Raw genomic sequence first — 22707 nt, forward strand, 5'->3', positions numbered from 1 at the left:
CCTACGCTGGAGCAGGCTCCTGGCAGAACCTGTGGCCCCATGGAGAGAGGAGCCCAGGCTGGAGCAGGTTTGCTGCGGGGACCCAGGCTGGAGCAGTTTATGAAGAACTGCAGCCCCTGGGAAGGACTCACGTTGGAGAAGCTCATGGAGGACTGTCTCCCGTGGGAGGGACCCCACACTGGAGGAGGGGAAGAGTGTGAGGAGTCCTCCCCCTGAGGAGGAAGGAGCAGCAGAGACAACGTGTGACGAACTGACCACAGCCCCCATTCCCTGTCCCCCTGTGCCGCTTGGGGGGAGGAGATGGAGAAAAATTGGGAGTGGAGCCTGGGAAGAAGGGAGGGATGGGGGGAAGGTGTGTTGAGATTTGGTTTTAGTTCTCATTACCCTACTCTGATTTTGATTGGCAATAAATTAAATGAATTTCACCAAGTCAGGTCTCTTGTCCATGACGATAACTGGTGAGTGATCTCTCCTTGTCCTTATCTCAACCCACAAGCCTTTCGTTATACTTTCTCTCCCCTGTCCAGCTGAGGAGGGGAAACGATAGAGCAGCTTTGGTGGATACCTCGCCTCCAGCCAAGGTCAGCCCACCACAGCATGGGACTGCTCTGCTGTGCATTACAGGGCAACAAAGAGATCAGCTCTCCCAGAATGTGAGACAGGTGAGCACCATGTGCATAAAATCAAAGTGCTGATGTGGGTTTTTCTACTTGGGTCACTTTGAGCAGAGGGCTTCTGCAGACTAGATCCTCCATTTGCTCCTGGGTACTATTCAGAGTCTCATCTTCTCTGCCCCTTCAGGATCCTCCCTGCCATGCACTGTTACTTGAATGGTATGTTTTAGAACAGCAGCATCAGGTTTGGTGGGTCCCGGATAGCTTCAGCATCCCATAGCAAAAGCGAAGGCTGCGGCAGGAAGTGTGAGACAAGGGCCAGTGGTGTGTGTCTTATGGAGAAGTGTCTGAGCCGCGGCAGACCTGCTGCTGGGAGGTCTCCCAGGTGGTTCTTTGTGGCTCAGAGAGGAGATCCATACAGGTTTTCCTTTTACCAGCCCCCAACATAACAAATTCCTCATCTGTGTTTGCAGGATCTTGGGTGTTCCTTCCATTTCTTGGTGAGAGAAAGCTGCAAATATACATGGATGCTCTGAAGAAGAAAGAGCGTTCCCGTGGGCCCCTGTCACTGGAGATCAGACAGTCCCCATGGGGGCATCCCAGGAGCTCCAGAAATCCTGGCCCTGGCTCTTGCAAGTGTTAGACCGTTTCTTCCCCAGAGGTACTACCGGCTGGAGAAATTATGTGTACCTTGTCCATAATTAGGTCCAGAGCCTTTCTGTAGCCTTTCCTGATCTCAGCATGTTTCTGCAACATGCTTTTTATAATTTGCGGGTTACTTTAAATGGCCCTTTCACAGAGGTAGCATCTGTAGTTGAGGCTCTGAGATCAGCTGTGTTTGGAGACAGGCTAATGGCTGAGGTGAACTTTTAATCTGACTCAGAACAGTCTTTTTTTATCATCTTTTTGTGCTGGAAGCTGGAAAACCCATGTGGCAATGTGTCTCCTTCACTTTCTCTTCCCCTCACAGTGGCCTCTGATGAAAACTCATGTTGTGCTGCTGGTCGGTGGCTGTGGGGTGCCACGCAGGGCTGGGTGTTGTCTCGGGGCAGAGGTCCAGCCCCCCAAAAGTTGGATGGATTGAGTTGAAAGGGGATCACCTGCAGGTTTGCCTCTGCGGCAGAGATAGGAGAAATGAGAATGAAAGTCCAATTTCCTTCTCTCCTCCTGATTTACCTTATTCAGTATCCAAGTGAGAGCTGGTCAGGAGAAATTCCCTGGGTGCAACTTTCTGTGGCAACTGTGGCAAATGGGCGATTTCAGGAGGTGGGGAGAAACATCGGTGACCTGTGTCTGGCCTGCCTGCCTTCTAAAGACTTGGCACATGAGACCTCTCTGCTCTGGTCCCTGTGGTGGGGAAGAGCCTCTCCCCTGCCAGCCGTACTGGCAGATGGCATGGTGGGCAGCCATTGAGGCGAGTGGCACGTGTGCTTCGGGTGCGGGTCAGCTGGCGTCGGTAAAATTATGTCTGTCCACAGCTGCAACACAGCCTCTTGGTTTCTCTGCCCCTCCAGGACCACGTGAACCACCTGCAGCCGGCAGGACATGGCGGGTCAGGCTGGCGGGCGCTCTCTGCTGTGTGGGGTCCCAGGCAGCAGTGCTGCTGTGCTGCCTCCCAAACCTGTGGAGTACGAGTGCTGCAGGACAGCGTGTGGGACGAGGGGCGGTGGAGCAGGTCTCATGCAGAGGATACAGCTGGGGAGTCCTATGTACGTCCATGTTCCTGGTTGTCTGTAGCTGGGAATCTGGGAGTACGCGGGTTTATTTCCATTTTACAGCTCTGTGAGGGGCTGTGGAGTCCCTGACCCAAGAAAGCCTTCATCTATGACCAGGGGTGCTGGTCACTCTTCTTGCTATGCCAGTAGAGCGTATTTTGTTCAAAAGTCACTTGCTCTGAACATAATCTTCATCTGGAGGAGACACAGGCAGGAGTATTGTGATAAACTGATTATGCATGTCCAATTGCTAAATAAGTTGTAAAATATCTGTAATTTCACAGCTTTGCTGTTAAAGAAACAAAGTGTATGACAGTCTCTTTATCACCATGTAAGCAAGCACCTTTCTGTGTTTTATCTTGGCTATTTTTTGCTTGCTATTGCTGTTTCTTTGATCAAGAAAGAGTTCAGAGTTCAAGCATAGCTCTCTGGCTAATTTAACTTAACAAAGAATTCATATTCTTATGAATATGAATCTTCATCAGTCTCTGCATCTTCATCAGTCTCTGGGGTCCTGCTGCCTCCACACAGAAGCATCTCTTAGGCTTGCCCCCCATTCCTGCCTTGTGGCTGCACAGTTAAACTCTCCTAAGAGCCACTTGAAGCCTGTTTAAAAAAAAAAAAAAAAAGTCTTCTGCGTGAATGGCTGTAGGTGCGGAGGGGAGAGGTAAGCCAACATGGCTGCAGGCCTTTCACCCCTCCCAGTGCTGCACAGTCCAGGCTGTACCTGCCCCGGCAGCCTGTGATGTAGCCATGGCCGTGCTGCTGCCAGGGGGACGGACGGACGGACGGACAGACGGACGAGTGGACCGCCTGCAGCCAGCAGTGTTTCCTGGCCCGGGGCTGGTGCTGGGGCAGGGAGCCCTCAGCAGCCTGCAGAGCCGGCTCTGTGCGTCGCCGGAGCTGCGGGCTTATTTTCTGTTTTCACATGTTGAGCGTGGGTATTTAGCTCTGCCACTCCCCTCTGCGTGAAGGCCTGTGTATTTCCCCACTTCACGCTGACATGCATTAATGACAGTAAAAATAGGTGCGCTGCTTACGCTTGCCAGCCTATTGAAAGGAAGGTGTGCAGAGTTAGTATGTACAAATTTTTTCTTAATACTTTGCAGCTTATTTCCCACTTTACTTGCTGGCTCAGGTTTCCCATTTTCCCATGCTCCATCAATGCCTTGTGTCATGTAAGGAATGAATCTCTGTTCTCCTTTCATGATGCTGTCAAGTGGCTGAAAGGACAAAATGGCCTTATGAGCTTGCAGTTCACCAAGTGAAAAAGGTTTTAGTTCACCTACAAGTTCTTGTGGTTGGGTTTTTTTTTTTTCCTTCTTCTACTTGTGGTTTCTGTTAAGCCTCGCAAAATGTTTTTTGTCAGCAATAATCACCAAAAACTTTATGCACCTTTATATAAAAAGGAGAAGTGAATCTCTGGCTAGCCAAGGGTGTTGTGAGCATTCATTAGCCAATGTTAGAAATCAGTGTCTAATCGAATCTAAAAAATACATTAGATATGAAATTTGAGAGGATTGCTCTTAAGAGGAGGCTGCTGATGGGTGACAACACAGATTGTGCATGTGCTGTCATCTTTATCCTGGCTGTGATTTCTTTTTTTTTTTTTTTTCTTTTTTTTTTTCTTAGCTAGTGAGGATGTGAGAGACAGAAGGAGCCTAATGGGACTTCATATACTGCGTGATGTATTGGGCACTTGCAGTCAGAAATATTGAGCTCATAAATGTACTCATTTGCCCTGGAGTCACTGAGAGGGAGACTAAGTACAGGACACCGCAATGTCACAGTCATGCAGAGTCACTTCTGTAACAACAGAGCTACAGTAGAAAGGCCGTATTTTTCTTTGATTTCACTGTGAATCTGTAAGCGAGCTCTGTGAGGCTGCTATCATTGGCTGGAGGAGAAGGTGAACTTTTGCTGGATTTGGCAGTATGCAGACCCCTTTTCATTTTTGTTGGTTTTCTGAGATCCTGAGCATTTTAGGGTGCTAATTTGAAGCAACCCTGCACATGCTGTCTGTTTTGTCTCGTGTCTCCACCACAGCACTGCTGCAACCCTAAGCTCTACTAGCTTGCCCTTCAAGCATGAAGGTGAAATGAAGTTGAATGTGCACACCCGCGGCAGATGGTTAGCACCAGTCTTGCAGTGGTATTTGAGAGAGATTTTCTTCATGTCATTTCAGCAGTACAGAAGGAAATGAAAGCGTTTCTTGCTGTAAATACTTTCCTCTCTCCCCCTTCCTCTGCACTGCTGTGAGTGCCTGAAGACTCACTTCGGTGCTTTTCTCAGAGAAGGCTATTTCTGTCACATCTTAGATCAGTTTAGGCCTGCCCTGTGCACATATGATAAAAGGCAGGATGGTGCTATGGTAGCCTTGAACAAACTTGTAAATTTTGAACGCTGGGAGCAGGAGGTGAGATGTAATTGTCATTGCTAAGAAGTCAGAGGGGCCAAACCACTGGCTGAAATGTGGAACTGTCAAGCAGAGCAAAATTGTTTGGAAAATAGTGCAGACCACAACACAAGGGGTTTAATAATTTCTCAGAAATCTGTGTATATATGTGATTCTGCCATGTGGAGCTTCCTTAACGGGCTGTGTCTATGTCTGTGTCCAGAGAAACAGCATGAAAGTGTAAGATTCCCAGCCGTGTCCTGAACTGCTGTCACAGTTATTCCCCAGCACATCTGCTAAGTGCATCTAAAAAAATCCAGATGTTAGCTCTAATGCCATGGCAGTTTACTTCCTCCAGTGAGTGAGATTGTTGCTTGTGTGATCCACCTCGGCACTCTGTGCAAAATGCCAGCGTGCTTTAAGCCTTCTCAACGAGGGTGAACGAAGTATCTGGCCATGTAGGTAACTGGGCCACAGCGGTTCTTCAAGATTGGCTTTTCAGTCTCATCTCTGGCATTTGCACTCCAAACAGAGCCAGGGTGGCTTCTGGGCTGCATTCAGTCTAGTTTTGCAGTGGAACTTCTCTTCCCATAAGCTTTATTCTTTGCCTGGGGCAGCTGTACAGAACCTTTTCCTGCATGGCAGGTACCATTCGGTCACTAGAAGAGCCCAGCAAAGTCGAGGCTGGCAACGTCACCTTTGCATACGGAGGAGAGCCTTCTCCCACACCTCCTGCTGGTGGGACTCTCACTCTCGATTGCCCGAGCAATCCTCGGTATTTCAGAAAATCGGCTAGCCTGCATGTGCAGTGCTTTATCTGACCGAACTGATTTCTCTCTTCCCTGGGTGGGGATGCAACACTTCGATAAACTGGAAAAGGATGAAAGAAATAGGCGTTTCACCTTTGCCCAGTCTCGGTGTTAGCATCTTCCTAAACAGGGTGAGCTGAGCAGGAGATATTTTTGTGTGTCCTCACCTCTCAGCCCTATTCTCACACTTGCAGCTAGCTTCAAGGTGTGGGACTGTGCAGAGCACATTGTGGCTCATGTTGGTTCAGCCCGAGTTCAGTCACCCAAAACCTTGCAGGTCTATTTTGAAACATTATTCAAGCTGTCCACTATGGAGTTTCTTTTCTTTTTTTTTCCCCACTCTTGCTTCTGACATCATTTCCTGAACGCTATATTCACTGAGCTCTGTAACCAGATCGTCTTCGCAGCATATGATGCAAGGAGCTCTTTAAAATGGATTTCAGCTCTCCTTTTACTCTACAGTGCTTGCTGGTGATAATAACTGTTACTCATGGTAAGTGGGATTTTTCTTTATGAAGTTGGCACAGATTTGCCTAGATGAGCAGACACCTTAATTTCGCTCCAAGATCTTTTAAGGACTCTATCAGGTTTGGGGAGACATCAAGTAGTCTAACTGCTAATGCATGAAAGGGGCAGTCAGACCAAAGTAAGACAAATTATTTTTTTAGTAAATGAATGATAACTAACAATATAGTACTTTCTCGGTGTACTGTGTCTGTAAAAGCATTTCAGCAGAGAATGTAAGGTTCTTGTATGCAGAATGCTGGCTGGAGAGCAATGTGGTCCTGCTCCTAACGTTTGGTGTGACCTTGGGCTAGTCCCCGAGCTGCTGTTGCCCTGACATTTACCCATCTCTGATTTGTGTACAGTAACTTGATAATGTGCAAGAATGCTGTGAGTCCTGTTCAAGTTAAAACTGTGACTTTACCCTTTGGGTAAGAGCAGCTGTGCAGGCAGCAGTTGTTTTTGCTACCCTCTGTACAAGATCCATGGCATTGATGCCTTGAGGATCTTTCTTTGTACAGTCTTGGCTCTGAGAGGGGGTGGTAGATGGTCATGTCAAATTTGGGGAGAGAAAAGACCAGCTGCTCAGCCTTTTGTCACCCTGTGCGTATGGTGTACATGCCACTCCCATGTTATCGGGGGGAAAGCTGGCCTTTATGGAAGGTTTCCCACTTCTCTGATTTTCAGTTATGGGTGACCCCAGCCTGTCATTAGGGGTGGGTCTGTCCCTCCTGCATCTCACGGGGGCATTTGCCTTTCTGGGAGGCAGATGAGAGGGGATGGATGGGTGGACACAGCGAGCTTGCTGCCCACACTCTGTGCCTCTCCTTTCAGGCTCTGTCACCTGGACCGGTGTGCTCAGCGGAGGCTCAGCAGTCTTCTCTGTGGGAATTCAAAGTCTGCAGAACCTCTCCAGAATGAGCAAGAGGGATGTGAGATGCTTGACAGCTGTCTTAAATGACACTTTGTTGGCCGAGTGCGGCAATTCTGCTGGCAGATGCCTGAACTTGCAGAATGGCTCCCTGGTGCTGAGGAGTGTGGAGAAAGAGGATGAAGGAAAATACGAGTTTGTTTTTCACAACACCACCAGATATTTTACCCTAGAAGTATTTGGTAAGTGGCCTTCTTAGCAATAAATAGCTTTTGAACTTGTGAGCCTGGCTGGAAGCTGGTGCCTTGAAATTCTTCCTAAGAGACCACTTGAGCTTGCAGGAGCCATAGGTGCCTCTGGAGCAGCTTTGTAAGCCTCTGGCACCTCGGGGAGCAGTAGTGGTGAGTGTAAACTAAGGGATGCTTTTTGCATCCCTGTTGTCAGTCTCTCCTGTCTGTTGAGCCTTCCTTGAAGTAGCCAGTCAGTTGAGCTACGTACTGTTTTTCCCTGATGTAAGAGACAGCAGCATGAAGTGTCTGTAAAGTTGAATGTAGAGTACATAGACATGTAGCTAGAGATTTCAGTCCATTTCCAGAGTGCTCTTCCTGATGGCCTTCACAAAAGCTCTCACTGACCGACAGCATTTTGCTGCCTGTGGACATGCTTCCTTAAGGAGTTAACCCTACCTGACCTGGCTGTGGAAACTGAACTAGACTTCTCTGCAGGTCTGGGTTGAGGCGTGTGGGGTTTTTATGGAGAAGGCTTAAATGGGTTTGCCCCCCTACTGACTATTGCTCCAGGCAGCCAGTGGCCATTGCTCTGGTCCTCATCTCCACCGTTCCTTTCGCAGGGCTTTCATTTACACGAGCTTCTAAGAGAGACTGAAGCATATGAAATTGTAATGAAAATGTCTGAGCAAACTGGTCTCAGTGAAGACAAATGAATCCTTAACACCTTGTGGGCATAAACAGGCAGAACTGCCATGGAGAGTAGGTCAAAGATGGGACTCCTTGGTACGAAGATTGGGTGCTTAGACTGGAAGCAGGCAAAGACTGCAGAAGTGGGTTTAACCTCCATTTCAGTGGATTTGCTTTGGGAACTTTTGTCTCCTCCTCGTGTTCTGTTGCCACACCTAAGTCAGGAAAACAATTTCACAGAAACGGTATTCCTGGAGGCAGGGAATTTTAGCTGCAGACGATGTCCTAGTTGAAGAAAGTGATTTATGAGCTTATTTACATGGAAACTTACGCAGACATTCTCAGTATGACCCTTACTGTCGTAAAACCATACCACTTCTCTGTCTAGTCTGTATTTGCAAAGTGGCAAATGCAGGAAATAGATAGGCTCCTTGTAGCAGACAGAGAGAGAAATTCAGGAAAATGTAATAAGATTAATGATTCCTTCATTTTAAATTGTCCTAGTGTGGGTCATGCTATCTAACTGCAGGTATCTGGTGTTGGTATCTGTGTTGGGCATGATTTTTACTAGTTTCTCTCTAAAATGGAAGAAAAGGCAGAGTGACAGCAAAAGTACAAACCTCTGGTGGAGGAGAGGGCTGAGTCTCCTCTGAAGCTATGGTTATGTGCTGATTACAGAGGAAGCCTCTGGCGGGCAGATGCTTTGAGTGTTTCCACCATCCTGTCAGATCAGGGGCTTTTATTTTTCCATTTTTCAATTTCAATAAGGAAAATGAAGAGATGCCAAATTTTTGTGGCATCCTCAAAACAGGGACCAAGAGTCACCAGCAGGGTTGGGTGGGCACTGCTGAGCATTTCACGGCTGGAGGCAGGCACTGAAGAGTCTGCTTACTTATTTCTGTGCTCCCTGGCTGGCAGTAAATGTAGTAAGACTTCTGGTAAGGGAAGCTCCTGTCCAGGCTCATGTTCGCTGCTGAGTCCTCTCCTCACCTCTCTCTTTCCTCGCTGTTCCCGTTGCCCCGCGCTGTGTGTGACCAGAGCCGGCCATTGGTATCCAATGCTTCCCTAACGGGACCGGAGAGTTGTTCTGCGACGTGGCCAGCAACGAGAGCACCAGCTTTCGGTGGCTGCTGAATGGCACGGCGCTGAGCGCCCCGGAGGCTTGTGTTAAAGACGGCGGGAAGAAGGTTCGCCTGGACAAAACCGTGCCTGGGGAATTTGTATGTGAGGTTTACCACGGGAACAGCGTCACGAGGACCAGGCCCGTTGTGCTGTCTTGCAGCTATGGTGAGTAGTGGCGTCTCCAGAAAATCTCCCTTTTGGTCTCTTGCAGCAGAAAAACTAAGGAGTTGTTGCTGTCTGCATAATACCGAACTCTTCTGTCCTCTGGCAGCTGCATTCCAGACTTACCACATCCTCCCTTTAGAAAGTGTCCCCTTGACTTCCTTCTGCCTCCTGTGCCTTGGACTGACACAGCCTACAACCACAAAAAGGGGGGCAAGTTTTGTTCAGGAGGTCCTTTTACCCAACTCTGCGGCAAGGATGGATCTCTGTCTGTCTGTTTTCCTACCTCCCAGTGATGGAGACCTTGCATCCTCCTGTGCACCAACCCTCTATGCTGGTTTAGAAACACAAGCTGCTTCCTGCTCTGACATTCATCCAGTACCCAGACAGCCTTCCAGTTTCTGCATCACACCTGTATAAACACCTCTGCCCCCTCAGCCCTGTTGCTGCTGAACTCAGCTGAGTGGTTCTGCCTAGTCTCTTTTCTCCTTGTCTAGGCCACCTGCACAAAGATTTACCAGTCTATACAAATGTCTCTCCATCAGCTCCACACCGTCAGAGGTGTGATAAAGGCACAACTCATTTACTTACAAAATGTAGGATTTTTTCTCTCCATGTCCCTGCTGGGATATGTAGTGCTGTGACTTTATCCATTTGCAAGCTATCCATAAATGCCGAGTACTCTGCTTGAATGAGGCCATAGTTTAATGACACAGAAAATCCAGATCCCAGGACTGATCAAAACTTCCAGAACATCATGATGATGGAAAGCACTTGCTTGTGTTGTAAGCTCACATCTCTTTTTTTTTTTTTTTTTTTTTTTAATTAGATAACCTTGGGTGTGATTTCATTTGCATCTCCAGTAGTGAAGGTTTTTCTCCACTCTGGCAGTGAAGTTGGTCATCAAAACGACATCAGGGTGGCATAATTTAACCATGAGGTTTTTGACTAACTTAGCTGTAATTAATTTAATCACCTTTGCTACTAGAGAAATAATACTGTGCAATAGCACCAAGCATTTTAATCACAGAATTCTGTGATTCTGATTCTGTGATTTTAGAAATTCTCTGAGATGGTCCAGCTCCACAGCAGATACTGTCTTTTTTTCTATGGTTGGCATACAGTTGGTGTGAAAGCAAAATTACTGACATAAACCCTGTATCGTATGTGCTGGCATTCAACAGAAATGCCGTGGGCTGTTCATGCCCAATTGCATTGGCACTGCTGGCCAACCTTGTACCGGTTTGGCATTTGTGGTTGTGGAGCAGTGATCTTAATTTTACACTGGTCAGAGGTTGTTCAGTGTAGTCAGACCCAAGCTGGCTGAGGAATGGGGGAGTGAGGATGTGAACATCCACCAGCTGTTCAGTCAAGCCCTGTGATAAATCACGCGAGTGCTGACAGGTACCATTGTTTATTCTGGGTGGCTGCCCAGTCCCCTGGGTGCGATACCGCTTCCCCATTTCCTCTTGAAAGCCCACAGGGGAACGTAGTGATAGCTCTGCTGGGATGGACATGCGCGTGAACACGTATTTGGAAGGGTCTGAGAGCAAGAAAGTAGCAGCAATTCTACTTTTTAGTCACCGAATGCAACCAGGTTTGTAAAAGTGAACTAAAGCAATTCTGAATACTAGTAAAATGAATTGAGAGAGCAATGAGTTCAATTAACTTAATCAAAGATTAATTAAAGATAAATTCATTATTTTTGTGGGTTATTATTTGCTCCAGGCAAAAGGCTGAATATAGTTTTTTCCATTGTAGGTATAAGATCTATGTAAAAGCATCTATTTGGGCTACCTCTTGACTGATGAAATTAATTTTGAATAGTTGTAAGTGTAAAACAATTTGGCAGAAATACTGTAAACTTCCCAGGCACCAAAGGGCTCTGATCACACAGGATCTAAAGCAGAGGATTCAGAAGTTAACAAGTCAACATGTATAAAAGGCTTTTGTTGATTCATTGCTTGTTTATTACTGATTTTTAACACAATATTTTATCTCAAAAAGACCTTTTTAACAAATGGGAAATTTTTAGGAAAACATATTCAGGAAGAAATATTTCCAACACATATTTATGCCTTTGACAATGTTCTCTAAACTTTCATCAAAAAGGAACTAAAATTATTAGGGAAATGACTTCTCATTTGCTGACAGTTTAATTTTGAATACCCTTTTTTTTGAACTTGGTAAATGTTCCTAAAGAGACTGGAACAGGCACTCTGAAAATACTTAGAGTATGTGCGATTTCACACACAGGAGCACCTGTCTACAGTTGTTTTTACTCTTCTGGTGAGCATGCGGACTATGACAGCGTGCAGTACGTCCTGGAACGTTTGAAACGCTTCCCAGCCTCTGGGGTTGCGCAGCACTTTGTGCCGTTGGAGTCTTGAAAACAAGCTCCAGACGAACCTGTTGGTTTTCTGCAGCGCAGTGCTGCACAGGCATCTGCGCAGCTGAAAAGAAGCCAAATGGTTCTAAAAGCGATGGCATAGGTTTACCGAAGGAATTGGTATTGTAGCGATAGTTGAGCTGTACGGTTATTTTCATACGGGAAGAAGAGTTTTCCTACCGGCTGCCCCCGGTTGGAGCAGATTGTCTCCATGAAGGAGCGAGTCTGGCCGGGTCCCTCTGTTCTGCAAGTCTGTGATGCTCTCTACCAGCTCCCCCGCCCAGCAGCGGCGTACCTGCGAGTCTGACCCGGCAAAGCAACCCTGAGCAGGGCACCCTGAACTGGGTGGTAATGCCCACCCACTTGTGTCTGGCCGCCTGCTCAGCCATCTGTAGCCATCGCCTCCTGCTAGGACTTTCGGATGATCTCGGTTGGGAAGGGGAATGAAAAGAAATCCTTCCCCAAGCAGCAGTGAAGCTGGTTTCCTACAGCTCTGACATGGGTGGCTGGAGTCTCTGGTGCCTGAGGAAGTGCAGGCGCTGGTCGGACTTGCTTTGAGCTTGGCATAGTTGTTACATGGCTGACCTAAGTGGATTCTCTGGGGCCTAATACAAGCTATGAGGGTGGTCAAGCATTGGAACAGGCTGCCCAGGGGAGTGGTGGAGACACCATCACTGGAGGTGTTAAAAAAAAACGTGTAGACGTGGCACTTCAGGACAGGGTTTAATGGCCATGGTGGTGTTGGGTTGGTGGTTGGACTTGATGATCTTAGAGGACTTTTCCAACCTTAATAATTCTGTGATTCTATGACTCTGCAGCTTTTCTTTCAGCAGGAGATGCTAGCTTAGGTCTCCGTCCTCTTCTCAGCTGCCCATTTTCACAAAACTTGTTGAAATGTTGTATCTTTCAAACCACCACCTTCCCAGTTAAATTTTACTAAAACTTACGAATTATGTTAGATGGTCAGAGTAGGCAGAAACAAATGCACACAGCTTAGTCACACAAGCCTCTTAATGACAAATTTCAAATTTTGTTATAAACAATGTGACATAAATCACGATGTTCCACAGTTCACAGTATCAGCTCCCCTGATCCAAACCAAAGCAACCATAATGCCCACATGCTCTAATCTGGCTGCAGGGTTTCTCCTGTTTGGAGAAAGAAGCTTGTCCACCCTGGTAACTCACAATGCCATCTCCTTTCAGGAGACCTGCTGCAGTACCCGTGGTTCATTTACATCCTGACAGGGTGTGCAGGGAGTGCACTTATCCTGGTGGTGGCTGTGTCCTCAGTCATATGTTGCTGCATGAAGAGGAAACACAAGTTCATCCCAGTGCCCTCAGGTGAGTGGAGAACCCTCTTGCCCTCTGAGATGAGTCTCATGGAGGACTGTGTTTGTGCAGGCTAGGCTTGAAATAGCCTCAGCGTGAACTGGTCTTGGCTGGGTGGCTACTTGTCTTCCAGCCAGCCCTCCCTTGACCTGGTGGAGCAGAAAGCTGCTTGCTGATAGGCAACTGTTACACCCAGCGGGGTCTTGAATTAAACCTTGCTTTTCTTTTTTTCACCTCATGCTTGCCACCATGCGCTCCTGGCCAGAAAGAAACACAGCAGAACCTTTTCTATGGGCAAGAAAATTGAGCCTCGTTCAGGTCTGATCCTGAAATGACCTGAAGACTTCTGATGGCAGTCTGTTGTCAGCAGCAGTCCCTGAGTGCAATCTGCCCATGGCCAGTGAGGCCACCTCAAGCTGTGATCCTGTCAGCAGGGCCGAGCTGGTCTGTGACAGGTTGGCAATGGCCCTCTGTACTTGGCATCTGTCTGCTCTGGGAATGGAGCCGGTGCTGCATGAGGAGGAGGTGCAAGCATGTGTTGGTAGGCTGGCCTCGCAATGATTGTGTCGAGGATGCCGTGATGTGGGGGACTTCTTTCCTTCAAGTCTCTGGTTTTGGTTTTACAGATGAGGAGAAGGATGATGGACTAACAATGTCCGTGGTCTCCAGTGAAGGTGTGAAGAGCCCCCCCAGCGGAGACCACGTCGAAGCTCAAGCTGCCCAAATCGACTGCCCTCCAAAGCCTGGTGGGTCCAGTGACTTGTTTTAAGTCGGGTGGATAGCTTGTTCAGGAGGGGGAAGGACAATATGGATATGTGTGGCTGACTGTAGAGAGGGGCCTGGGACTCACTAGCGCAGGGAAGGTGCTGCATCTTGTCCAGACGACAGGTCATTTATCAGTACCTTACTCGTGCTCGGCTTCTGCACAGGAGTAGCTCTTGCCCTCACCCAGCCATGAGATGTAGCGGCAGCCGTCTCATAAGCATCCTGCAGAGGGTACTGCCAGCAGGCTGTCTGTTCCAGTATCTCCTGTGGTAAAATATGTATCTCAAAACCAGCATAAAACTTAGCAGTTTTCCTGCGATTATAACACACACGCCCTTCTCATCAGTAACATCTTATAAGAATCGACATTGTTTCTGTAAGCAGTCATCTTCAGGACAGCATCCACCAATATGCTGAGCTGTACAGACAGCTAAATCCCATCAAAGTCAGAGACTTGTGTGGTTCCTTAAATTTGGGCTAAAGTGGGAATATGGTTGCATTTTAAATCCTTCAAAGAAATTGAGAATAAAACCCCACAGCTTTAACACAGTATGGTCAAGAGAGTGCAGTGATAAAAACCTTTCGGAAATCTCCTATTCTGTGAGCACTTGATATTAATACTCCACTTTTTGCATTATGTTTCCCTCGGTTTTGTTTCACAAACAGGAATGCTGTCAAGACCTTCCCTAGTAATGCACCATCATCAGCTCAAGTAGGTCTAGCAGAGACATCGTGAACTGGAGCAACACTACATAGGTTGTAGCCTAGTCTCAGTGCTGCTGTCTCCACTTCTGATGTCCTTCACTGTACCATGCACAGCCTCTCAGCACCTCAGTTATGCTTTATGTCTAACTTTGGATGCTGCTTTGCTCTGCTTTCAAAATATTAAACGCTACTCATGAACATAGTGCAAGAAAAAAAAAAAGATAAGTCATTCACATCATTGTTCAATATTAATATACTTAAAGTGTAGAACTTTTTTTTAAATAAAAAATTTACACACCGTCAGTTTGACTAACAAAGTATCCCATGTTATTTATATTTTCTACAAATAAGTAAAAAGCAGAGGTGTGTGAGGAAAGTGTTTAGGTGAGAATATTAAATGTGTGCTGTTAGCCAGCTTTACTTACACAGATGTAACTGAATAGATTTGGCTTTGGTATTTTGGTATATTTTGGGCAGTTGAGCCCAGAGAGCTTTAGCACCAAGGTGTCTAGAGCCACGAGGGACAGCTCAATAAATGTGTAGTTGCAAAGAAAATTGAAATTTGGCTTGTGGACGCCTGGGGAGAGGTGACTGAGCGGGTTAGGCAGGCTGCAGCATCAGGGACTGCGGGGAGGAATTCCATCAGGGTGAGTATAGTGTGGGCACTTGTAAGCCATTTCTCCCTTCTTTTCCAGATGCTGCTCGGACTGGTCAAGGCGTTGAGCCCCAGCCGCTGGTGGAAGAAAACTTACCAGTGGAGATAGAGCCTGAGGAAATGCCAGACCCAGAGGTCATAGTTGATGTGGAAAGCCAGGAAAATGCCTCAGACTCTTTCCCGGATCCAACTGATGACTGATCTGGCATGTTTGCTGTTCCACTCTGTCTTGAAGCCTATGACACCCATCCTTTGCATCCCGTAGTTTCATTGTGTGTAAGAATTGGCCCAGAAAATTTTAGCAGGGGAAAGACGTGAGGTGTTAGGCCTGCTAACCTCATTTAAAAAAAAAAAAAGACCAAGAAAATATAAGGAAAGCACATACAAGGCTTCAAGGCCGCAATGTCGTGTGCTAACAGGTTCACTAAAAAACTAAACTGGGCAGCTCTCTGATGCTTTGCCTGTTAGTAGATCTGCAGCTAAACTGTGGAGCCCTAGAGAACAGCCTGAAATGAGACAGACAGTTCCTCCTGCTCCCTGCCCACCCCATGCCTTGCCATGTCTCCACCAGCCAGCGGCCCCTGCAAGGGGCAGGCACGACAGGCAGATTGAGGTGGCCTATCAGTCCCAGAGAGAAACAAGGACCTGCCAGAAATTTCCTGAGAAAACCTCTTCTCAGGAGATTTCATGGCATTTTTCACAGACCTTGCAAAACAAAGCTCCATGGAGGTTTCAGCTAGGTATCTGCTGTGCCGGGTGTTTATCTGAATCGCTCCTCTGAGCTCCAGTCCCTTTGTGATTTGGCCCTCACCACTTGCTGCGTGGGGCCAGGAGTGGTGATGGGGGCTGCTGCGTGCAGACCCCAGGAAGTGATGCTGGCTTGCTTGCCTTTCGATGCCCTGTAATGGCAAGGGGCTACCGGCTACCTTTTGCCAGAGCTTAACTGCTGGGGTTGCCAATGAGTTAAAACAGCTCTGTCACTAGCTTGCTTGCTTGCAGCAGAAGGGTGCCTGGGGCTTGGGTGTGTAATTTTGGCAGAAACATTGATTATAATGCTGAGATCGTTCATCAGTGCAAGCATTAGTGCCTTTAGTGTAATGGTTTAGCTACCACAAGCTGATTAAGTTGGCCATCTGCCTGTGCATGTAGGCTTTTTCAGTGCTGTGTTGTTTGCACAGACAGCAGCAATTTATAGAATCTCTTAGGCAAGTCTTGCGGCTACGCATATCCTGTTCTGCTCAGGGGAGGTTTGCGAGTGGAGCAGCTGGGGTAGACCTGCAGGGAAGAAAGACGTAAGGGGAGGGCACGGACTCGGTCCCAGGCAGCAGGTAGCTGAGTCCGTGGCAAAGCTGCCAGGGGCTGCAGGGCTGTCAGGCCACAGGGAGTGCTGCAGGGTGCACTGCCAGAGCAAGGTATTTACTGTATAAGTGCGTTTTGGTTGTCGGAAGCGAGGCATGTTGGTGTTAAACTAGCCCAATGGGCTAGAAAGGCATGGTAGGGCAACAGCAGAGATGGTACAGACCAGGGCCAAAAGGGATGGGGAGGTGTGTATTGCATCCCTCTCTTCCCTTGTCATTTTGTCCGGGTTTTATATTGTGCTGGCATTGTGCCATGAATCCTTTGGAAACATATTTAAGGTATGTCATGTAAATGTCACCCAACGAGGTCTGCAAGTACCCCAGCAAAATCAAAACCAAGCTGAACGCTTTGCTCCCAGGTGGGGGAGCTGGCGGCACGGCTGCGTGCTTACCTGGAAGTCCTTCATGACTGTGTACATGGCAAAGCTCTGCATGGGTGCTGCCCAGCCGTAGGTGGTTGTTCTTCTTGTTTCCTTGTCCCGTGAACTCTGTTTAGAAGATTTTTGGATCTTGTGTGCTGTGTTGGTGGTGATTCAGCCTGTCTCTCTGCTTTTTAAGCCTGCCGTAGGAATCAGATTTTCCACAGTAAGAGGGAGGTAATAATTCTTTTCCTCATGGTGCTCTGCTATCTTTTTTCGGTACAAACATTCCTCAAAGGCTGCGAGTTGAATGACAAAAATGTGATGCCGAGGGCTTGGAGTGGCTGCTGCCTGTAGGCAGCACAGTGGCAGCAACGCTGGGTGAACAGGGGCCAGTGTCACCGAAATGGGAGGATGTAGTCAGCTTTGCTTCTCTTCTGCACTTTCTGGCAGGGGCAGGCAGGGGACAGTCGACTCCAGTACATGCTTTGAAGGCTGAACAGTGCTCTGAGCTGTACTGGAGAAGATACCAGCATTTTTGGTGCTGAGGGTGACAAAGCTGGGCCAGCCTTGCCCTGCTGGGGTGCTGCATCCCGGTTCCAGCTTGCCCTAGTGCTGCCTTGCTGCTGCCAGCCCTGGCAGGGCTGGGGGTGCCCTGGCAGCTGTTAGCACCACCGCTGGCATTGTGGTGGTGTCTGGGAAGGAATCCCAGTCTGGGAAGGGTTTTTCCCATTGAGATGGGAATCTGAGACTTGAGATGCCTTTATGAGGCAGATAGGGCAGAGCTGGTTTTCTGTCCTTCCCTGCTGAAGATGCCGTGCAGCAACGGGGTGAAGGTTTCTGTTACTGTGAGGTCAGGAGAAGAGTCATGCAGCCTGTGCTCTTCCTTTAACTGTATGTGCTCATGCCCAGCTCTTGTTCTTTTTTGGTGGGTTTTTTATTTTCTTTTCCTTGCAATGATTTTGTTCCTAATAAAAAGATCAGTTTTCTAACTTGTTTCGGAAATGTTTAAGTTCTGTTATTTAATAATTGTTTCTTTATGGTTTGCACTGAAAGTACAGGCTGGTTTCCAAATTTTCACCTGGCCAAATAAAGAAAAGGTGATAATGAGTTACTGCTGACTAGAGCTGACTTGGGCAGTCTAGGGAACAGAGATCACAAGGACATTTATTTGGCAGTCAGTCCAGGAGAGGCTGTAGGACAGTGGCTTGTAACTAGTCCCCATTGGAGCGTGTGTGCTGATGTGCCTGCACGTTTGTATGCACCAGCAGCTCCCCAAACCCAGCTCTGGTGCTTTGCCCCGTGAGGTGTGCAGGGAAGAGACGCAGGGAGATGGTCTTGTTTTACCCACCTGTATCCATCTGTATTTTTTGGTGACCCCTAAGCCACCTTAGTTGTGAGGGAGGATGCTTGACTGTGTAGCTCCTTTTGCATGGAGGAGGTGACTCTCTCATGCTCACCCTTAGACAAGTGGGCCCTAGACGGTGAGTAAAACCAGTGTCCTGATGGTTTGTGATCATATAAATTCTCTTGACTTTACCATTACAGGGGTAGCTCTGGAACAGTGGTGTGACTCAACATGGGCAATGCTGTCCTGCAGCCTGTAAACCCAGCACCCCAAGGAGCCACCCGCCTGAATCTGCAGTTGTTTTCCAGCCTGACTATGGCTCTGCATCACCCAGGCAATAGCGAGGATACTTCTGGGCCTGGGGCTATCTGGCAGAGTAAGGGGGTAGGGATGTACATGGTGCTATCAGGAATTTGACCAGAAACAGAGATGTCTGTGCTGCCTCTTCAGGGTTTCTGGTGGCCTTGGTGAAGCTGTGCCATGCCGGCCCTACCCTCTCTTGGTTGCTGAGGGAGCCCTTGGTGCCGGGGTGCCTCCGGCCTCCTGTGGGGAGCTGGTGCTTTCCAGGAGAGGGGAGCCGCACAGAGAGCTGCCGGTCATGCCGTCCTTTCCAGACACTGGTCTTGGCTGGGGAGGGCTGGGAGTAGGGCAGGGTCCATCCCTCTGCTTGTCAAGTGCTGGCGGGACAAGGGGAGCTCTGTTCTGTGGGAAATGTGGATATTTTGGGATGTGGTTTCTTCCCAGCTGAGACAAACCACCAGTGGTTTATAGTACTGTACAGAACGGATGTTTAGATTTGTATCCGTGTCAGTGGTTCGTGGTGGGAAGAGAAAAATTTCCCTCTGCTTGTGGCATGTGCTAAGCAACAAATGAAATGTAATATGTAGCCTTTTCATCATGTAATTCATGCAGTTTATAAATATAAAAGGAGAACAGATAATGATCTTATTTGACTTAAGATATAGGTAAAAGCAAAAGCAGAAAAGAAATGTGTGGTATAACAGCAAGCAGAGAAAGGGGAATGATCCCTTTAGATTTTTTTAGCATTCAGGATGAGCTCATCCCCATAAAATTCTCATGTCAGTAAAGCTCCCCATCCCAGTAATGAAACAGTTTGTGCTCTGCTTTCCAACCTCTACCCCAGGCTGCCATGCCTGATGTCCCAGTGGCTGTGTACGTAGCCCTTGGGGTCCTCTCTCGGAGCCCAGCATGGGGGCAGAGGCACCAGAGCAAGAGCCAGCAGTTTGTGGGGACCTGGAGGACCAGCCCTCCCCACCACCATCAGCTCTACAGAAACAACAGAGTAGAAGCTGGTGAGTCTGAGAGCAGATAGACAAAACTGATAACGGGCCAGTTTACAATAGCAAATGAAATGTTCATTCTAAATACTGAAGAGGCATGCGAGCAGTGGTTAACTTCTGATGAAAATCTCTGTGTAGCTGAAAAAAACTAGGTATGTGCATAATAAGTTCGTGTCACTTTTTACAAATTATTGCAATTCATTTCAAAATAAGCAAACAAGAAGAGTTCGCGTGTAACTCAGCTGTAGGATACAATGTCACTAATAGATGTCTTCAAAACCATTTCCTTAACAGTAGCGAAGAAATTCTGGCGGTGCTGTAAGGTTCAGAACTGTAGGTATTACTGCCGCCAGGCAGGGAGGAGTGAGATGCCCCATGGACTTCCATAGGTAAACACGCAGAACCGGTAACACAAGTGGGCACGAAGAGCAGCATCACCCATTTCTGTCTGAGATGGAAGCAGAATTTGGTGATGTGTCATCGCAGAGGCTTGGATTAGCATCTGGGCGTTGCTTGTGCCTTCAGCCAGGCTGCTCAGTGCCTGGGTGCAATCAAATCTTGCCTGTATGAGGCTAGCAGTGGTGAGGTCCCTCCTGAGCATATGCAGTGCTTCCCTCTTGTCCTCTGGTGTAAAACAGGTTGGGAAATGACATCATCACCCAGTGGGGACCCTGTGACCTTTGACAACCAGTGACTGTGTCCTGCATTGGTTTTGTTCGCAATGAGCGCTGCATTTTCTTTCTGCAAGATTACGTGGCTCATCTCTCAGGCAAGGGATGTGGCTGGAGGCAGCTGGGGAGTCTTTAACGAGAACCTAGAAGGCCCTTAGATGAAGCCCTTCTAAATATTTTTACTTTTCCAGCAAGTAAATGGTGGCAGGTGTTGTGTTAATTATATCAAGATTAATTCAACTTGGATATGATTAATTAAGAGATGTCTCTGGGCGGTGCAGGACCACTGGGAAGTATGGCATCTTTCTGGCTGGCCCCTCTCGGACACCTCTTGTGTGGCTCCAGGCTGGTTGACAGGCTGAAGTGGAGCTCTTGGCCAGCGCTGGGACTCAGAGACTCTTACCTCCAGCCCCTCTTGCTCACCAGCAAGCAACATGGCTGAATCACACGGCCATCCACTACTGGCAGGGACTGAAGAAACTGTTCCCTGCCTGTACCAAAGCAGACTGCCTGGAGGGCAGATGATGTTTAATGATAAGGAAGATGGGAGCGGGCAGTGAGTGGGTGGGTGGGTGGGGAGACACCCCCCCTAAAGTGTTCAAATATGGCTAAACCCCTCAGGAGCTGGATAGCAATTGTATTCGAGTAGCATGTGAAGAGCCTAGAGCAGTTCTGCCTGTGTATGCTGTGACAGCATCGTTGGCACCTTCTTGGGGGCTGTTTGCCACCTCAGCCAGGAGGTGGGATTTCAGCCCCAAACAGCTCCTTGTCCCTGCGGTTCCCCCACCCTCCCGTCAACCATGAGGGCACGAGGGGCCTGACTTCATCAAATAGTTCATTATACTTGCAAGTTTAGGTACCCAACCATACCCCTCACCTCTCAACCCACCTGCAGATGCGTGCCTGGCAGCTTAGTTCCTGCCCAGGAGCTAAAGGAGCTCCTTTGGTCCGCACCTCCCATCACCTTCAAGCTTTTCTCAGAGAAGGGGCCGTCCACCAGCACCGTGCCTCCCCTTTGCTCGGGGAGCTAGGTTTGGACCTGCTGGACTGTGACCAGGGGGCCTGATGTCCCAGATGGAGCTGGCTGTGGGCCTGTAGGCAGGCAGTGGCATGATTCATGGGTTTTCCCTTCGCTCTTCATGTGGTCCCTGGGAGCCGGAGCAGTGGGTGTTGTGAGGATGGGGTCAGTCTCCGGGAATACTTGGCCTATGCTCACTTGGTTTCTGGGCATTTTGAGGCAGTTAATATTGGAAATGAGGGAAAAAGCAAAACTTGGAACCTGAGTTCTATGCAGAATTTTTAAAACTCACCTAAACTGATGACAACTATCGATAGTTTTAGTATTGTCTAACACTGTAGAAACTATATATATTACAGACCAAGAATTACTTGGAGGCAATTTTCAGCAAATCTTTTGGAATTGCAAATACAGTGCATTGAAGAGAATTATTATCTGCTCCCATATCACATGCAAATGGAATAAAGAAATACAGTTTAGTGGCTACCCTCTTGTCAGCATTGCTGTCTCAGCTTTGGTTTATACAAGTTCCACTTTGAGGGCAAAACATATTTTCCCAAAACTAAGGAGTGAAGCAGTTCTAAAAGGGTTTTTTTTGATACTAAAAGTTATGTAAATAAGATATCCTCAAACAAACAAAAACTGAAAGAAAAAGATGAAGTGATGGTGTTTCTATGTCAAAAGAACTGCAATATTTGAATGTGTGACTTGAAGCAAAGAGCATTAAGAGTTTATGTTGCACTGCTGTGAAAGCTTTCCATCGCAGAGCAATAGGCCTCTCTCAGATTTCTCCTCTGAAACAACAGACAAACCTGTAGTTAGGGGATTTGGGACAGCAGGGACGGGATTCAGTGATGCCTGTGACTCTGTAGTCAACTGCCCGGCAGTCAAGTCTCCTTTTACCTCGAACCGACTCCAGAAGCTGGGGTGGGTGGAGGCTTTTCTGAGGTGGCCCAGGGAGCCTGGAGCAGGAGCGACCTACTGAGTGGGACAGCCTCTGCTGCTGGTGTCTCTGTCGTCGCAGGACGAACCGTGGCAGGACCGAGAGAGGAGGAGGAGGATGCAGAGAGCAGAGTGACCGCTGTGGAGGACCCAAGAGGAAGAAAGGGCATGGGCGTAATGACTGAGGGTGCAGAAGCGATGGTGAGTAATGGCAGTCATGGATGCTGTTTCTTCCCTCAGACGAGTGGGAAGGCTGCAGGGGTCTCAAGCAAGGTCTGTCCTCCACCATCCTACAAACTCTTTAGGCAATATAAAAATGTTGTCCTCCAGAAAGCAGTAGTCGCTGCTGCTTCCTCCTCACGCCTGCTCTCCCTGACTTTGGCACGAATCATGTTCCCCAGACAGTTGCGCTTCTCTCCGGGTGGTAGATTGCAGCTCCCCTGAGCCCGTCAGGCGATGCTTAGCCCGGGGACTCCTCACTCCTTTCTTTCTCATGAGCCATTTGGAGGGAATGTGCTGCACTAGTTTCAATAAGCCTGAGAAGGACAGTAAACACAAATCCTCCCACAGCAGCAAATGGGAAATACCTTTTCTTTTTCTCCCTCCTCCCCCCACTCAGTTCTAACTGGCCCTTTCAGGATTTTTCTCCTGACCTTGCTTTCTGGTATGGGTTTTGCCAAATGAGATGGGAGAAGGCTGGACCCTGGCCAGCTTTTTAGGTACCCTAGCGATAGAATGAAAGGAAATAGCCTCAAG

The 22707-nt window shown here is 48.0% G+C and overlaps 1 protein-coding gene across 1 annotated transcript; it reads left to right on the top strand.

The window, feature by feature from the left end:
* The first annotated feature begins 5566 nt into the window (after window positions 1-5566).
* Window positions 5567-15649, top strand: LOC309411332 (uncharacterized protein). The gene is made up of 6 exons (XM_082007936.1): window positions 5567-6026; window positions 6812-7150; window positions 8864-9112; window positions 12704-12841; window positions 13456-13575; window positions 14995-15649. Exons 1-6 carry the CDS (start codon window positions 5966-5968, stop codon window positions 15153-15155), a joined length of 1068 nt encoding a protein of 355 aa, XP_081864062.1. The 5' UTR covers window positions 5567-5965; the 3' UTR covers window positions 15156-15649.
* Window positions 15650-22707: the final 7058 nt, after the last annotated feature.

Source organism: Phaethon aethereus, assembly GCF_964289735.1.
Source record: "Phaethon aethereus genome assembly, chromosome: 1".
Classification (NCBI taxonomy): Eukaryota; Metazoa; Chordata; class Aves; order Phaethontiformes; family Phaethontidae; genus Phaethon; species Phaethon aethereus.